General features: G+C 37.1%; 1 protein-coding gene across 1 annotated transcript in view; it reads left to right on the top strand.

Moving 5' to 3' along the window:
* The window catches only part of LOC307064399 (uncharacterized protein C1orf87), a gene marked incomplete at both ends in the record, with an annotated part of 94,645 nt that overhangs the window by 18,021 nt on the left and 57,790 nt on the right, over positions 1 to 18,834 (top strand). The window contains 2 exon segments of the mRNA XM_079720926.1: positions 8,318 to 8,503; positions 8,507 to 8,548. Of these exon segments, the coding sequence (XP_079577052.1) occupies positions 8,318 to 8,503; positions 8,507 to 8,548 (228 nt within the window).

Below are 18,834 nucleotides of genomic sequence, written 5' to 3'. Positions count from 1 at the left end.
ATTTATGATAAAAACCCTGCAGAAAGTAGGCATAGACGGAACTTTCCTCAACATAATAAAGGCCATATATGACAAACCCATAGCCAACATTGTCCTCAATGGTGAAAAACTGAAAGCATGTCCACTAAGTTCAGGAACATGACAAGGTTGCCCACTCTCACTGCTATTATTCAACATAGTTTTGGAAGTTTTAGCCACAGCAATCAGAGAAGAAAAGGAAATAAAAAGAATTCAAATCAGAAAAGAAAAAGTAAAGCTGTCACTGTTTACAGATGACGTGGTACTATACAAAGAGAATCCTAAAGATACTACAAGAAAACTACTAGAGCTAATCAATGAATTTGGTAAAGTAGCAGGATACAAAATTAATGCACAGAAATCTCTGGCATTCCTATACACTAATGATGAAAAATCTGAAAGTGAAATCAAGAAAACACTCCCATTTACCATTGCAACAAAAAGAATAAAATATCTAGGAATAAACCTACCTAAGGAGAGAACAGACCTGTATGTAGAAAATTATAAGACACTGATGAAAGAAATTAAAGATGATACAAATAGATGGAGAGATATACCATGTTCTTGGATTCGAAGAAACAACATTGTGAAAATGACTATACTACCCAAAGCAATCTACAGATTCAATGCAATCCCTATCAAACTACCACTGGCGTTTTTCACAGAACTAGAACAAAAAATTTCACAATTTGTATGGAAACACAAAAGACCCTGAATAGCCAAAGCAATCTTGAGAATGAAAAACGGAGCTGGAGGCATCAGGCTCCCTGACTTCAGACTATACTACAAAGCTACAGTAATCAAGACAGTATGGTACTGGCACAAAAACAGAAACATAGTTAAATGGAACAGGATAGAAAGCCCAGAGATAAACCCATGCACATATGGTCAACTTATCTTTGATAAAGGAGGCAGGAATGTACAATGGAGGAGGACAGCCTCTTCAATAAGTGGTGCTAGGAAAACTAGACATATACATGTAAAACTATGAGATTAGAACACAAAAATAAGCTCAAAATCGATTAAAGACCTAAATGTAAGGCCAGAAACTATCAAACTCTTAGAGAAAAATATAGGCAGAACACTCTATGACATAACTTACAGCAAGATCCTTTTTGACCCACCTCCTAGAGAAATGGAAATAAAAACAAAAATAAACAAATGGGACTAATGAAACTTCAAAGTTTTTGCACAGCAAAGGAAACCATAAACAAGACCAAAAGACAACCCTCAGAATGGTAGAAAATATTTGCAAATGAAGCAACTGACAAAGGATTAATCTCCAAAATATACAAGAAGCTCATGCAGCTCAATAATAAAAAAACAAACAACCCAATCCAAAGATGGGCAGAAGACCTAAATAGACATTTCTCCAAAGAAGATATACAGACTGCCAACAAACACATGAAAGAATGCTCAACGTCATTAATTATTAGAGAAATGCAAATCAAAACTACAATGAGATATCATCTCACACCAGTCAGAATGGCCATCATCAAAAAATTTAGAAATAATAAATGCTGGAGAGGGTGTGGAGAAAAGGGAACACTCTTGCACTGCTGGTGGGAGTGTGAATTGGTACAGCCACTTTGGAGAACAGTATGGAAGTTCCTTAAAAAACTACAAATAGAACTACCATATGACCCAGCAATCCCACTACTGGGTATATACCCTGAGAAAACCATAATTCAAAAATATTCATGTACCAAAATGTTCATTGCAGCTCTATTTACAGTAGCCAGAAGATGGAAACCACCTAAGTGTCCATCATTGGATGAATGGATAAAGAAGATGTGGCACACATATATGGTGGAATATTACTCAGCCTTAAAAAGAAAAGAAATTGAGTTATTTGTAGTGAGGTGAATGGACCTAGAGTCTGTCATACAGAGTGAAGTAAGTCAGAAAGCGAAAGACAAATACCATACACTAACACATATATGTGGAATCTATGAAAAAAAAATGTCATGAAGAACCTAGGGGTAAGACAGGAATAAAGACACAGACCTACTAGAGAATGGACTTGAGGATATGGGGAGGGGGAAGGGTAAGTTGTGACGAAGTGAGAGTGTGGCATGGACATATATACACTACCAAACGTAAAATAGATAGCTAGTGGGAAGCAGCTGCATAGCACAGGGAGATCCACTCGGTGCTTTGTGACCACCTAGAGGGGTGGGGTAGCGAGGGTGGGATGGAGGGAGATGCAAGAGGGAAGAGATATGGGAACATATGTATATGTTTAACTGATTCACTTTGCTATAAAGCAGAAACTAACACACCATTGTAAAGCAATTATACTCCAATAAAGATGTAAAAAAAAAAAAAACGTAGTCCCTTGGGATGTATCTATGTAGAATTGGACAAATCGCGTGAACTGTCGGAACCTTAATTTCTTCATCCTAAAATGAAAGTAGTACAAGCACCTACCCATAGGATTGATCTAAAGATTAAACAAAAGAATGTTTGTAAATTGCTATAATGTGGCTGTCATGTAGCTAAATAGTCAATGATACTATTATTTTTGCAACCATTGCAAACCATAGCTACTTATCTTTCTTAGGAACTTCAAATAGCACTGATTCTTTGTAACATTCACTTGACATTTATTTATATACCAATTAGGTAGATTTCATATTATTTATGTAAATTTTATGCCAACTTCTTTTAACACTTTATAGTAATACAGAAAAGTGCACGTTATAAGTATACCACTCACTGAATTTTCACAAACCTGATTTACCCTTGCGTCAGACATTCAGATTCAGAAACAGAGGGTACCAACATCCTAGAAGGCCCCTTGATGTTCCCTTCTCGACTTTATACCTCCCCCGAAAGATAACCACTATCCTGACTTCTAGAAGCAAGTTTATACCAGTTGTTAACCTTATTATTTCTGTTATTTTTGGACAGCAAAATGAAATGAAATTTCTTGAGGTCAGGGACCATATGTTATATGTCTTCTCTCATTACAAGAACTATGTGTTATATATACACTCTTCTTCTATCATTCCCATCTTGCTGTATTGCCATTTGATTGCACCTGTCTGGCAAAGCCCCAGCCCTGGACGAGCCCCGCTGTCTGTCTTCCTTGCATCTCCACGAGGATTACTGGGCATGTGCCCTCTCCAACTGGTGCTGCAAAATCCGTGGTCACCAACCTTCAGTGGCTGCTCAGTTGTGCCCAGCCAACCTGCCTTATTTTTCTGATCAGCTACCTTCCACTCTTTATAGAAGCTATGTCAGGCCGTGTGTCCTTAATTCAGACTTCCTATCCCAGCATTTCCTTTCTTGAGACCCAACAGGTAACCATACCTTGTACGTCAAAGAGAAAATTCAAGCTGTCAGCAATTTGGTCAGTCTCCTATCGCCAAATGTTAAAATTTGCCTACATCCTCAGCCATCTTCCTACTTCCCCACCCTGAAGTTTCATTTCTATCTCTGTTCTTTCAGAGATCTTACTTTGTCAGGATTCACCTTATTTAATCAATGATATCCTCTCCTTTGGTCAGTTGGCTCTTCATTTATTTTTTGCTTGTTTATTTATTTATTTTTTTTTATTTATGGCTGTGTTTGGTCTTCGTTGCTGCACGTGGGCTTTCTCTAGTTGTGGTGAGGGGGAACTGGTCTTCATTGCTATGAGCAGGCTTCTCATTGCCCTGGCTTCTCTTGTTGTGGAGCACAGGCTCCAGGCATGCGGGCTTCAGAGGTTTTGGCTCACGGGCTCTAGAGCACAGGCTCAGTAGAGCACAGGCTCGTGTGGCGCACGGGCTTAGTTGCTCTGCAGAATGTGGGGTCTTCCCAGACCAGGGATCGAACCCATGTCCCCTGCATTGGCAGGCGGGTTCCTAACTACTGTGCCACCAGGGAAGTCCCGGCTCTTCATTTAAATATGTTAAAGTCCCTACTGTCTTTAGTTTCTTTTTTATAATTTTGTTTTTTTAATTGAAGTATAGTTGATTTATAGTGTTGAGCCAATCTCTGCTGTGCAGCAAAGTGACTCAATGATACACATAGAGACATGTTGTTTTTTATATTCCTTTCCCTTATGGTTTAGCACAGGATACTGAATATAGTTCCCTGTGCTATACAGTAGTAGGACCTTGTTGTTTATTCATTCTATATACAATAGCTTACATCTGCTAATCCCAAACTCCGGTCCTTCCCTCCTTCATGCCTCTCCCCCTTGGCAACCACAAGTCTCTTCTCTATGTCTGTGAGTCTGTTTCTGTTTTGTAGATATGTTCACTGGTGCCATATTTTAGATTCCAAATATAAGTGATATCATATGGTATTTGTCTTTCTGTTTCTGACTTACTTCACTTAGTATGATAATCTCTAGTTGCATTCATGTTGCTGCAAATGGCATTATTTCATTCTTTTTTAAGAATGAGTAGTATTCCATTGTATATATTTACCACATCTTCTTTATCCATTCTTCTATTGATGGACATTTAGGTTGTTTCCATGTTTTGGCTGTTGTGAATAGTGCTTCTATGAACATAGGGGTGCATGTATCAACGTTTTCTGAAGAACTTCCACATTGTTTTCCATAGTCGTTGCACCAACTTACATTCCCACCAACAGTGTAGGAGGCTTCCCTTTTCTCCACACCCTCTCCAGCATTTGTTATTTGTAGACTTTTTAATGATAGCCATTCTGACCAGTGTGAGGTGGTATCTCATTGTAGTTTTGATTTGCATTTCTCTAATAATTAGCAATGTTGAGCATCTTTTCAAGTGCCTACTGGCCATCTATATATCTTCTTTGGAGAAATGTCTATTAAGGTCTTATGCCCATTTTTTGATTGAGTTGTTTTCTTGTTGTTGAGTTGTACAAGCTATTTGTATATTTTGGAGATAAACATAATAATAACAAAGCCTTTTCTGAAATAAACATTGCACTCCAGTCACCACCCCATCTCTCTCTTCTCTTGCAGCCAAAATTCTTCACAGAGGTCTTTATACTTCCTACCTTTAGCTTTTTGTCTCCCCTCTTACCTCAACCCACTTCACTCTAGTGTCCACCTCTGTTACCTCAGGAAACTCCCCTTATCAAGATTCCTGATGATGTACTTATGGCTTAACTCAATGGACACTTTTCAGGACCCATCTTTCTCAGCAGCACATGACACTGTTGAATATGCCCGCTTTCTGGAAACATTCTCTTCACTTTCCTGCCAGACCACACTCTCCTGGTTTCCCTTCCACCTCACTTAGATTTCTTCTAAATCTCCTTTTAGGGCTCTTCCCTCTGTAAAAGTAGGTGTTCCTCAGAGTTCTTTCTTAAGCCTTCTTTGCTTCTCATGCTGCCATGACTAAGAGAATTAATGTAAAAAATATACATACATAAAATCTTGGCCTTATTCAAATAAACAAGTATTGTAGCAATTGTTTTATGCTCACATAACATGACATGCTTTAAAATGGGTCCTTTCCACTGTGTCAATAACAATAGCTAAAATTTATACAACTTTCTAGGCATAAGGCATAGCTATTTTTTAAACAACTTTATTGGAATACAGTTGCTTTACAATGGTGTGTTAGTTTCTGCTATATAACAAAGTGAATCAGCTGTACATATACATATACCCTCATAACCCCTCCCTCTTGCGTCTCCCTCCCATCCTCCATATCCCACCCCTCTAGGTGGACACAAAGCACCGAGCTGATCTCCCTGTGCTATGCAGCTGCTTCCCACTAGGTATCTATTTTACATTTGGTAGTGTATATATGTCCATGCCACTCTCTCACTTCATCCCAGCTTACCCTTCCCCCTCCCCGTGTCCTCAAGTCCATTCTCTATGTCTGCGTCTTTATTCCTGTCCTGCCCTTAGGTTCTTCAGAACCTTTCTTTTCTTTTTTTTAGATTTCATATATATGTGTTAGCATAAGGTATTTGTTTTTCTCTTTCTGACTTAACTTCACTCTGTATGACAGACTCTAGGTCCACCTACCTCACTACAAATAACTCAATTTCGTTTCTTTTTATGGCTGAGTAATATTCCATTGTATATATGTGCCACATCTTCTTTATCCATTCATCTGTTGGTGGACACTTAGGTTGCTTCCATGTCCTGGCTATTGTAAATAGATCTGCAATGAACATTGTGGTATGTGCCTCTTTTTGAATTATAGTTTTCTCCGGGTAAATGCCCAGTAGTGGGATTGCTGGGTCGTATGGTAGTTCTATTTTTAGTTTTTTAAGGAACCTCCATTCTGTTCTCCATAGTGGCTGTATCAATTTACATTCCCACCAACAGTGCAAGAGGTTTCCCTTTTCTCCACACCCTCTCCAGCATTTATTGTTTCTAGATTTTTTGATGATTGCCATTCTCACCGGTGTGAGGTGATACCTCATTGTAGTTTTGATTTGCATTTCTCTAATGATTAGTGACGTTGAGCATCCTATCATGTGTTTGTTGGCAGTCTGTATATCTTCTTTGGAGAAATGTCTATTTAGGTCTTCTGCCCATTTTTGGATCGGGTTGTTCGGTTTTTTGATATTGAGCTGCATGAGCTGCTTTTAAATTTTGGAGATTAATCCTTTGTCAGTTGCTTCGTTTGCAAATCTTTTCTCCCATTCTGAGGGTTGTCTTTTCATCTTGTTTATGGTTTCCTTTGCTGTGCAAAAGCTTCTAAGTTTCATTAGGTCCCATTTGTTTATTTTTGTTTTTATTTCCATTACTCTAGGAGGTGGGTCAAAAAGGATCTTGCTGTGATTTATGTCATAGAGTGTTCTGCCTAAGGCATAGCTATTTTAAAATTTATTTTTCCTGATAATAAAATAACATTTCCTCATGTAGGGAATTTAGAATAATAGTTTTATAAGATATAATATGATATAATATAGCATAATGCAATATCCTAACTTCTATTAGGAGATACTTACTGTTTACTTCTGACATTTCCTTCTAGATATATTATGTACTCTAACACATGAACACATATATATCTATACATGAATTTATAGTTAAGATAATTATATGTTTTCATTTATTTGTATAACTAGACATTTTGTTTTGTCATTAAAATTATTCATAACTATTTTATTGGCTCCATACATTCTCTCATATGAAAATAGAATGAAATCCTCAATACATCCATCTATTAAAAAATACTTAGAGTTTTAAATTGTTCTTTTTCTGCATTTTTTTCCTTAATATACATTCTTAAAAATTGATTTACTAGGTTAAAAATTTCAAGTTCCTAACTCTTAACATGTTTAGTCTGGTCATCCACTATAAGAATTATATTTATTTAAGTGACCATGAGCATTTGTTTTTCTTATTTCCAAAGAAGTTTTCTATATTTAAAACAATGCCTTGGGCTTCCCTGGTGGTGCAGTGGTTAAGAATCCACCCGCCAATGCAAGGGACAGGGGACATAGGTTCAAGACCTGGTCTGGGAAGATCCCACATGCCGCAGAGCAACTAAGCCCATGTGCCACAGCTACTGAGCCTGTGCTCTAGAGCCCACAAGCCACAACTACTGAGACCGCATGTCACAACTCCTGAAGCCTGTATGCCTAGAGCCCCTGCTCCACAAAAAGAGAAGCCACCACAATGAGAAGCCCAAGCACCACAATGAAAAGTAGCCCCCACTCACCACAACCAGAAAAAAGCCCGCTCAAGGCAACAAAGACCCAATGCAGCCAAAATTTTAAAAAATAAATAATATTAAAAATTAAAATAAATTTAAAAAATAAAACAATACCTTGTAATTGTTTTGACTTATGTCTTTAGTTATTAAACAAAGTTGAATAATTTTTAGATTTTTGTTTTTTATTTAAATTTCTTTGAGTCATTCCTACAGGTTTTTTTCTTTTTTTCCCCTCTATATTTAATATTAAAATTAAATGGAAGACTACTGAGAGAAAAAGAAGGCTCACGGTGAGGCAATTAAGGAGAGACATAGAGCAGAACTGGAGCTGACAAACTGCCTTGACTTTCTTCCTTTTCTAGTTGCAAACACTGAAAATATCTGTTAGGCTTGTAAGTACAAAAGATATGTGATAACCTTTACGGTTCATCTTTGACACTGCCATTTCTTACAGTAAGGGTTTGGAGCAGATGGGCAGATTATGAGTATATGGAAGATAAAGCCTGAGAAGAGAATAACATGGTCTCTCTATGGTAAATGATCCCTAGACAAATAACCAACATTTACTCCTTCATTACGCCATGCTAATTTACCAATGTTCCCAACACCATGCTAATACCTTCCTTTTCTTATGCCAGCCTAGTGCAGATGGAGTCTGCCCTGAGTAACAAAGTGCAAAACTGTTTCTTCTCAGCAAGGAGAATGAGAACTTGAAGGCAGAAACTCAAACAGTACTCCAGAAATCAGTGACTGGTACTGCAAAGCAGATTAACAGAGACCCCCCAGCTTCTACTAATCCCACAGATCATCAAATCAATCATGACCCAGATGATGTGGAAAAGAGCAAGCACCCAGAGAAAAACCAGAAACCAGAGGACAACCAGTAACTCCTAACAGGAGCACTAAGTTGCAGATTTCTAGATGGCAAAGTGAGTAACAAATACCTGAATTTTTCTTGGTAATTGGCTAGGAAAATTCAGAGTTAGGTCAGAAACATAGACTCACACCAACACACATTTCTACTAATGGTAATTAACACATCTTGCATCAGATAGAATTAGAATCATTTTTTTATCTGAAAATGAATTTTAAGGCCATTTTGTATATTGCATCTTTGCTGACCACTAACTGAATTGGTCAGCCTATTCTATCTGTGACTAACTCAGCGATAATTATACAGTGATGTCACCATACATGCAAATTTGGGGTGTGCTAGAGGGGGAGGGTTCGTTTGCTTTAACATTACAGGAAAAGATCATTTATGTTCAAAATCCAATGAAATATGTCTAGGTATCAAAAAATTATCAGCCTTAAACTATCTTGATATAAATATATTATCACTGCACTCTGTTAAGAATCAACCAAACAATCCACAACAAACTAACTTGGTAATGATGAATCTAAATGATTATTACTTTGTAATTAAAAAGCAAGAGTAGCAGCAATTGAAAACTGGACCCAAATCAAGACAAACTAATGATTCATTGGTAACAAAGTACCATTTCCAAAAATTTCTGAAGTTGCAATTAAACAGACATATAGAGGAGTTTTGCAGTGCTGCCAAGCATGAAGTAACAGCCAGATATTTTAGTAGAATACTGAATTAGAGTCTGCAGTAAACACTAACATAACTATTTTTAGTTTATAATTTTAATAGCCCTTACTAAATCACTCAGATGCTCACTAGTTTCCAGTCATGAGAATATAAAAGCCTGTGGATTGGGGATCTTTTGCTCATGAGAACTCTGCAAAGATTAAACTTTGGAGTGGTTACCAGTCCACCAATGGACCTCAGGCCATGTTCTGCAAGGTCTCAAACACTGTGGACTTCTCTTTTTCCTTCCTAAAATTTTTATTGAGCCTTCTAATTATAAAATATTATATACTCATGTAGAAATTTTGTAAAATGGAAGAATATAAATAAGAAGAAATTAAAATTCAATCAAATAGTGGTATATTTCTTTCTCTTCTTTCTTCCATGCATGGACACTGGATATGAACCATCATGTATATACTCTTTATTATCCTGGTCTATTCACTCCATATCAAGAATTCTCCCCCGGCTTCAAAAAATTCATCCTAAGTATCATGTTTAATGTCTCTATGAGAGTCATAATCAGAACTAACACTTACATAACATTTACTATGTGACAGGCACTATTCTAAGCTCTTTACATATATTAACTAACTTACTACTCCCCAAGCACCCAGTGAGGTAGGAACTCTTATTATCTTCAGATCATAGATGAAGGAACTGAAAAACAAAGAGGTCAAGTGTGTTGCCCAGGTCATAAGGCTGAGAAGTGGCAGAGCCACAGTTGAGGCCCAGGTTCTAGATCCTTAATCCCCAAACTGTATTCATTCTTTTATGTGGATATAATATAGCTCATTTAACTAATCCCTTATTGATGGGCATTTAAGTCACTTCTAGTTTTTCTCTTATAAATGAAATTTTGTTTCTTGACACTCCCCCTATCACATCAAGTTACCCATTTGGGGTACAGTTTCTGGATTAGCCATTGTAAAAGGAAGAATATTCATTGGGTAGGCTGTTCTTGGACCCCCACAATCTGGATTCTTTGCTAGCTCTGTAGTGCCAGAGGGAGATGATTTGTCCCTCCTCTCCCAGTATTCAAGGAGGTTTCTGATGGGAGGCTCAGCAGGGCTAATACCCAGCCACCAAACACAGCAATACCTCATAGGAAGTGGGGGCCTAATGAGTTCTGTCTGCCGAGTGTATGGTTCTTGGTGGCCAGGTGGCAGCCACAGTTGCCTGGTACAGAGACCCTCATTACCACCTTGACTAAGTGGTAAAGGGAATCCTGCCACAGTGAAAGAAGTAAACCAATCAGAACTCCTTCTAGATCCTTATTCCTCATACACAGATGAAAATAAGCCTTCCTCCTTGGGATGTAACAGGCAATTTGGACCAGCTGAATTTGCTCTAAAAGAAAAGTAGCTGATAGAGACTTGAGCCAACATGGGTGAGGACAGGCAAGTATGAAACTCTATTGTAAATTACAGATAAATTTGAAGACTATCGTTAGTAGGAGGTAAGTAAAGCTGAAAATGTTAAGAGAATCCATAGTTTCATGTATTCAAGAACAGTAAGGTAGCTTAGAAATCAACAAATACAAACTTTCATTTCACAAATGAAGAATAAGAGGCCAAGAGAGCTTAAATGATGGTTCAAGGTCTCACAGTTAGAGCCTGGCTCTTCTCACTGCCAGCCCTAGGACCTTTTGTCTCTAAATTCTCTCCTTCCATGTCTTTGAAAATACATATATGTTGTTTACACTGTTTCTCAGAAGCATCAGCTCTGCCTTCTCTCAAAAAATAAAAAAAAAAGTATGACTAGAAACAGACTCAGTACCACAGTTTCAAAAATAAAATGAAAGTGTGCTTTTTGCATCTGGCAGCATGAAAATGAAAGTGTTCATGTTTTAATTTTAATAATTATCACAGTTGATTGGTAGTATGTTCTTTTCAAAGTCCTTTTGCATGTTTTATCTTGTTTGTTCTCCACAACAGCCGTTGAGGTAGGTAGAGACACATGATGTTATCCTCATTTTATAGATGAATAGACAGATGTCAGGAACATTTCCACTTGACTGTGCATTGGCAGCTGAGATTCAACAAGTTCAAAGCCAAACCTTTGATCCTGTTCTTCTTCCAGTGGTCTGTGTCTCACAGAAAGGTCCCACAACTCTCCCAGTTGCATAAGCAAGAAATCCGGACATGCTTTCCTCTTCTCCATCCCTAACTCTGATATCCAACTAATCACTGAGCCCTTTAAATTCCATCCTTTTTATGTCTCTCAAAGTGTCCTCTTACTTATGTTTCTTCTGCCATCATCCTAGTCAGACCACTATTACACATCAGTAGGAAGATTTTAATTATCTTAAAACAGGACTTATTTTTCTGTGTTTTCTTCTCTTTATTGGTCAGCTGTGATAACAACAATGCTGTGGGACAAGCAAGCCCAATACTCAGTGGTTTATAACAATAGTCGTTTTTGTTCACACCACATATGTGAGTAAGACAGCTTTTACTTATTACAGTAGGACTTTCAAGGCTTGGCTCCAGACTGCAGATTTGGTTCAGGTCTGCTCTGTTTTTCTTATTGTTCTGAATCCAATGGGCTCCTCAAGGCAAGCTCTTCTCATGGTAATGGAAACATTTCAAGAGGACAAACACAACTGCATTACTCAACCACAAGTACATTTTAAGTCTTTGCTTATGTCATATCCACTAACATCCCACTGGCCAAAGCAAGCCACATGGCAAAGCACACCACCAATGGGGCAGGGATATATATATGCTACCTCTTTTAGGAGGAATTTCAAAACCACTGGTCAAGTGTATCCCCTACTTAAAACACTTGAACACCATTGTTTAATCATCACTGCCCTAGTAGAAAATTCAAACTCCTTGACTTACTGTACCAACTCAATTCTGTTCACTGTCTACTTCCCTTCAATCCCCACCTTTCACTAAACTGAACTTCTATGTCCCAAATAGAGTTCTGCTTCTTTTTATCTCCTATCCTTTGACCATGCAATTACTTTTATGTGAAATTCTCTTCCCTCCTTCTCTATTTAACTCCTAATTACATTGGGGTCTCAACACAGATATCAAGTCTATCAAGAAACATCATTGTGGGCTTCCCTGGTGGCACAGTGGTTGAGAGTTCACCTGCTGATGCAGGGGACACGGGTTAGTGCCCCGGACCGGGAAGATCCCACATGCCACAGAGCGGCTGGGCCCGTGAGCCATGGCTGCTGAGCCTGTGTGTCTGGATCCTGTGCTCCGCAACGGGAGAGGCCACAACAGTGAGAGGCCCATGTAACATAAAAAAAAAAAAAAGAGAGAGAGAGAGAGAAACATCATTGTCTCACCACCAAAACTTCCTTTTCTAAGATACATCTACATCAATCTGTGCATATGGCAGATGTTATTATACTATTAAAATAGTTTGTTTCCTTGTCTATGTCCTTCCATGAGTCTGTAAATTCCTTGAGAATATTCATTTTTGTTTCCAAAATGCGTCTCCCTCTATATTAACCCAAAGCCAACATATTATTTAATGGAGAAACACTAGAGTCTTTCACATCAGAGTCAGGAGAAGTCAAAGTACCCAATATCTCTGCTGGGTTTTAATATTATGTTGGAGGTATTAGCTAATATAATTAAACAAGCGAAAGCAATCCAGGCATAATAATTAAAAAGGAGGAAAATCTCTTTTCAGATGGTAAGATTATATATATAAACTGTCACAATTTCTAATGAAGAAACTATTAAAACAGTAAGAGGGACTTCCCTGATGGCCCAATAGTTAAGGATCTGCCTGCCAATGCAGGAGACACGGGTTTGATCCCTGGTCCGGGAAGATCCCACATGCCACGGAGCAACACAGCCTCTGCACCACAACTACTGAGCCTGTGCTCTAGAGCCCGTGAGCCACAACTACTGAAGCCCACGTGCCTAGAGCTCATGCTCTGCAACAAGAGAAGCCACCACGGTGAGAAGCCTTTGCACTGCAACAAAGAGTATCCCCCGTTCGCTGCAACTAGAGAAAGCCCACGTGCAGCAACAAAGACCCAATGCAGCCATAAATAAATAAATAAATAAATAAATAAATTTATTTTAAAAAAGAACAGTAAGAGAATTTGGCAAAATAGAGTTATAGCATCAATATCCACAAATCAATGGTTTTCATATATATATATATATATATATATATATATATATATATACACACACACACACACACACACACATACGTACGTACAAAAACTAGTTAGAAAATAAAATGGAAAACACCATTTACAATAGCAAATAGATACTTAACTAAATTAACTAAATAAATAAATCAGATACATAGGTATAAACTGAACAAGAAATAATGTCCAAACATTTATGAGGAAAAATATAAAATACTCTTGAAAAACATGAGTATATTTGAATGATGGAAAGGTATGCTATTATATTCTTGTACAGAAAAAATTAACATCATCAATTTCTATCCAAATCCCAATGACCTTTTTTGTATAAATGTAAAAACTCATCCTAAAATTCATATGGAATCTCAAGGGACCTTGAATATCCAAAACAATCCTGAAAAAGACCAAAGCTGGAGGACTTATACTTTCTGATTTCAAAACTAACTGTAAAGATACAATAATCAAAGTGGTATAGTACTGGCATAAAGAGAGACATATGGACCAATGGAATAGAATAGGGAGTCCAAAAATACACCTTCACATATATGCTGAAATGATTTTTTTTAGATTTATTTATTTATTTTTGGCTGTGTTGGGTCTTCATTGCTGTGCGTGGGCTTTTTCTAGCTGCGGGGAGCAGGGGCTACTCTTCGTTGTGGTGCGTGGGCTTCTCATTGCGGTGGCTTCTCTTGTTGCAGAGCATGAGCTCTAGGGCGTGCAGGCTTTAGTAGTTGCGGTGTGTGGGTTCAGTAGTTGTGGCTCGCAGGCTCTAGAGTGCAGGCTCAGTAGTTGTGGCTCACGGGCTTAGTTGCTCCGTGGCATGTGGGATCTTCCCAGACCAGGGCTCACACCCATGTCTCCTGCATTGGCAGGCGGATTCGTAACCACTGTGCCACCAGGGAAGCCTGAAATGATTTTTTGACAAGGATGCCAAGATGATTCAATTGGAAAAAGACTTTTTTTTCAACAAATGGTACTGGGAAAACTGGATATCTGTATACAAAAGTATGATCACCATATACAAAAATTAACTCAAAACGAATCTATGACTTAAATTTAAGATCTAAATCTATAAAACCCTTGAAAGGAAAAATAGGGGAAAACCTTCACATTAGATCTGGCAATGATTTCTTGGATCTGACCCCAAAGGCACAGGCACCAGAATAAAAAATTGACAACTGGATTTCATGAAAATTTTTAAATGCTGTGCATCAAAAGACACTATCAGGAGAGTAGAAAGGCAGCCCACAGAATGGGAGAAACTATGTGCAAAACATAAATCTGATAAGGGAATTAATGTCCAGAATATATAGACAACTCCTAAAGCTCAACAACAACAAAACAACCTGATTCAAAAATGGGCAAAGGACTTGCATAGACATTTCTCCAAAGAAGATACACAATGACCAATAAGCACATGAAAAGATATTCAACATCACTATCACATTAGTGAAATGCAAATCAAAACTATAATGAGGTACCACCTCACACGCATTAGGATAGCTACTAAAAAAATTGAAAGAAAGGAAAAAAAAACCAGAAAATAACAAATGTTGGCAAGGATGTAGAGAAATTGGAACCCTTGTGCACTGTTGGTGAGAATGTATATGGTGCAGCTGCTGTGCAGCAGTTTCTCAAAAAGTTAAAAATAGAATTACCATTAGGTCCAGCTAGTCCACTTCTGGTAATACACAAAAGAGTTGAAAGGAAGGTCTCAAGGAGATATTTGTACAGCCATGTTCATAGCAGCATTATTCACAATAGCTAAAATGGAGAAGAAACCCAAATGTCCATCAACAGATGAATGGATAAGCAAAATGTGGTGTATGCCTACAATGGAATATTATTCAGCCTTAAAAATGTAGGAAAGTCTGATACAGGCTACAACACGGATAATTTTCACATTTGCTAAGTAAAATAAGCCTGTTACAAAAAGGCAAATACTGTATGGTTCCACTTATACAAGATACTCAGAGTAGTCAAAACATAGGGACAGAAAGTAGAATGGTGGTGCCAGAGCATGAGGGGAGGAGGGAATAGGCAGTTGTTTAATAGGTATAGAGTTTCAGTTTTGTATGATAAAAAGAGTTCTGTGGATGCATGGTGGTGATGGTTACACAATAACATGAGTAGGCTTAATACCACTGAACTGTGCACTTAAAAATGGTGAGGATAATGAATTTTATGTCATGTGTATTTTACCACAATCCCGAAGAATGGGAAAAAACATGAACAAAATCAACATGTCAATCCTTCCTGAGGTAATTTATAAACTTAATGTGATTCCAGTAAAAATAGTATAAGATTTTTGTTTTGTAAATCATCAAATTGGTTATAAAGTTAATTTGAAATAATAAAAAAGCAAGAATAGTCAGTAAAACCCTGAATAGAAAAGCAGTGGATAAATGGCTAGCATTACCAGATATAAAATGTAAAAGCTCTGTCTCTAAAATAGTATAATTTTGGCACATAAATAGATGAGACTAATAGACTTGAAAAAAAAAAGTGAAGAAATAGACCCAATGGCATATTGAAATTTTGTGTATAATAAAGATGACATCACAAATTAGTAGGGAAAACATAGACTTTTTAATAAGCAATATAGGATTATCTAGCCACAGAGAAAATTTTAAATCGTGTATATTCCTCACATATTATACATGTAACGATGTATACCAGGATGTATTCCAAATGGATCAGGGATTTAATATAAAAAATAACTGCATGGTAGTACAAGAAAATGGGAAATTTCCTCTATAATCTGAGATAAGGGAAAATTTTCTCAACTGTGACTCAACATGAAGATACAATAAGAAAAAATGTGATAATTTTGATTACACATATGTGGCCAGAACCACCATCAGCAAAGCACATAGATACTTAACAAACTGGGGAAAATATCTGCAACTTATATCATAAATATATCCCTAACAGATAGAATCTTCTATCTAAAATTTAAGAAGAAAAAAGACAGTAAACTATTAGAAAAATGAACAAAATATAGGAACAGACAGGTCACAGAATGATAAATATAAATGACCCTTAAACATATCAAAAGATATAGTCTTGCTCTTAATAAAAGGAATGAGAGTTAAAACCACCTTGAGATATAATTTCTCACCTATTACACTGGCAAAAGTCCAGAAAATTAACAACATACTTTGTTAGAAGGTAGAGGAAATTTTAAATGGAACAACCACTTTGGAAGGAAATTAGGCAATAATCAGCAAAACTACTTATGTATGAATTTTTTGACATGAAAATCTCACATTCAGAAATCTATCCCGAAGGTATACTGGAAATATGTTTAACAATTTATGTAGAAGGTATTCGTTGCAGCATTACTTATTATATCAAAAACTGTAAACAACCTAAATTTCTTTTTTTTTTTTTACATCTTTATTGGAGTAAAATTGCTTTACAATGGTGTGTTAGTTTCTGCTTTATAACAAAGTGAATCAGTTATACATATACATACGTTCCCATATCTCTTCCCTCTTGTGTCTCCCTCCCTCCCACCCTCCCTATCCCACCCCTCTAGGTGGTCACAAAGCACCGAGTGGATCTCCCTGTGCTATGTGGCTACTTCCCACTAGCTATCTATTTTACATTTGGTAGTGTATATATGTCCATGCCACTCTCTCGCTTTGTCACAGCTTATCCTTCCCCCTCCCCATATCCTCAAGTCCATTCTCTAGTAGGTCTGTGGCTTTATTCCTGTCTTATCCCTAGGTTCTTCATGACATTTTTTTCCTTAAATTCCATATATATGTGTTAGCATACGGTATTTGTCTTTCTCTTTCTGACTTACTTCACTCTGTATGACAGACTCTAGGTCCATCCACCTCATTACAAATAGCTCAATTTCGTTTCTTTTTATGGCTGAGTAATATTCCGTTGTATATATGTGCCACATCTTCTTTATCCATTCATCCGATGATGGACATTTAGGTTGTTTCCACCTCCTGGCTATTGTAAATAGAGCTGCAATGAATATTTTGGTACATGACTCTTTTTGAATTAGAGTTTTCTCAGGGTATATACCCAGTAGTGGGATTGCTGGGTCATATGGTAGTTCTATTTGTAGCTTTTTAAGGAACTTCCATACTGTTCTCCATAGTGGCTGTACCAATTCACATTCCCACCAGCAGTGCAAGAGTGTTCCCTTTTTTCCACACCCTCTCCAGCATTTATTGTTTCTAGATTTTTTGATGATGGCCATTCTGACTGGTGTGAGATGATATCTCATTGTAGTTTTGATTTGCATTTCTCTAATGAGTAAAGATGTTGAGCATCCTTTCATGTGTTTGTTGGCAGTCTGTATATCTTCTGTGGAGAAATGCCTATTTAGGTCTTCTGCCCATTTTTGGATTGAGTTGTTTGTTTTTCTGTTATTGAGCTGCATGAGCTGCTTATAAATTTTGGAGATTAATCCTTTGTCAGTTGCTTCATTTGCAAATATTTCCTCCCAGTCTGAGGGTAAACAACCTAAATTTCCATCAATAAGGGACAGGTTGAAAAAACTAAGGTACATCCATACATGGAGTATTATAAAAACTTTAATAAAACTGTAGAAAGTAATGAAGAATATCACTATATATATGAATCATATATATACACATATATATACACACATAGACATACATATAATTGTATGGTTATATCCATACTATATATCATTGTATGGAATAATATAGCTAGATGTACTATTAATTAAACAAAAGCAAAGTGAAGAAAAGTATGTAGATTATGCTTCCAAATATCTATTATTGCTTATGTTTTTAAAAATGAAGGAATTAATAAAAAGTTTTTTTAAAAAACATGGTTACCTATTGGGACTAGAGGGAATATAATGGAGGGATCAAGAATAGAAACCACAAATCTCTGACTAAGTCTTGTTCTGTAGATTTGGCTTTGAAACTATTTAAATATTTTACATAAATATAAAACTAACTTAAATGTTTAAAAATATCAAGCCCTAAAAATTGAAAACAAAATAAAGTAAGTCTGTTTTAGTTATCTATTGCTGCATAAAAAATTGTCTGAAAAGGTGACCACTTAAACCAATAACCATATATTATCTCTCACTGTTTCTGAGGGACAAGAATCCAGGAATGGCTTAGATGAGTAGTTCTCGCTCAAGGTCTCCCATAAAATTTCATGCCAAATGTTAGCAGGAATGCAGTCACCTGAAGGCTTACCCAGGGCTAGAAGATCCACTTCTTGGCCCCTTTCAGTGGCTATTGACAGAGGCCTCAGTTACTTGCTGGCTGTGGCCAGAGATATTGTCTCTTTTCAATTTGGGCCTCTCCATAGGGCTGCTTGTGACATGGTATCTGGCTTTCCCAAGATAAGTTATCCCAGAAAGAGAGAGAGAGAGTGAGTGTGTGTGTGCACAACCAAAACTGAAGCCCCAATGTCTTAATAACCTAATCTCAGAAGTGGCATACCATCACTTGTACAGTGTTCTTCTATTGGTTATCCAGACTAAT

This window comes from Hyperoodon ampullatus (assembly GCF_949752795.1).
Source record: "Hyperoodon ampullatus genome assembly, chromosome: 2".
NCBI lineage: Eukaryota > Metazoa > Chordata > Mammalia > Artiodactyla > Ziphiidae > Hyperoodon > Hyperoodon ampullatus.
Note: the sequence above shows the minus strand (reverse complement) of the source record. Positions and strands in the feature narration are given on the sequence as shown.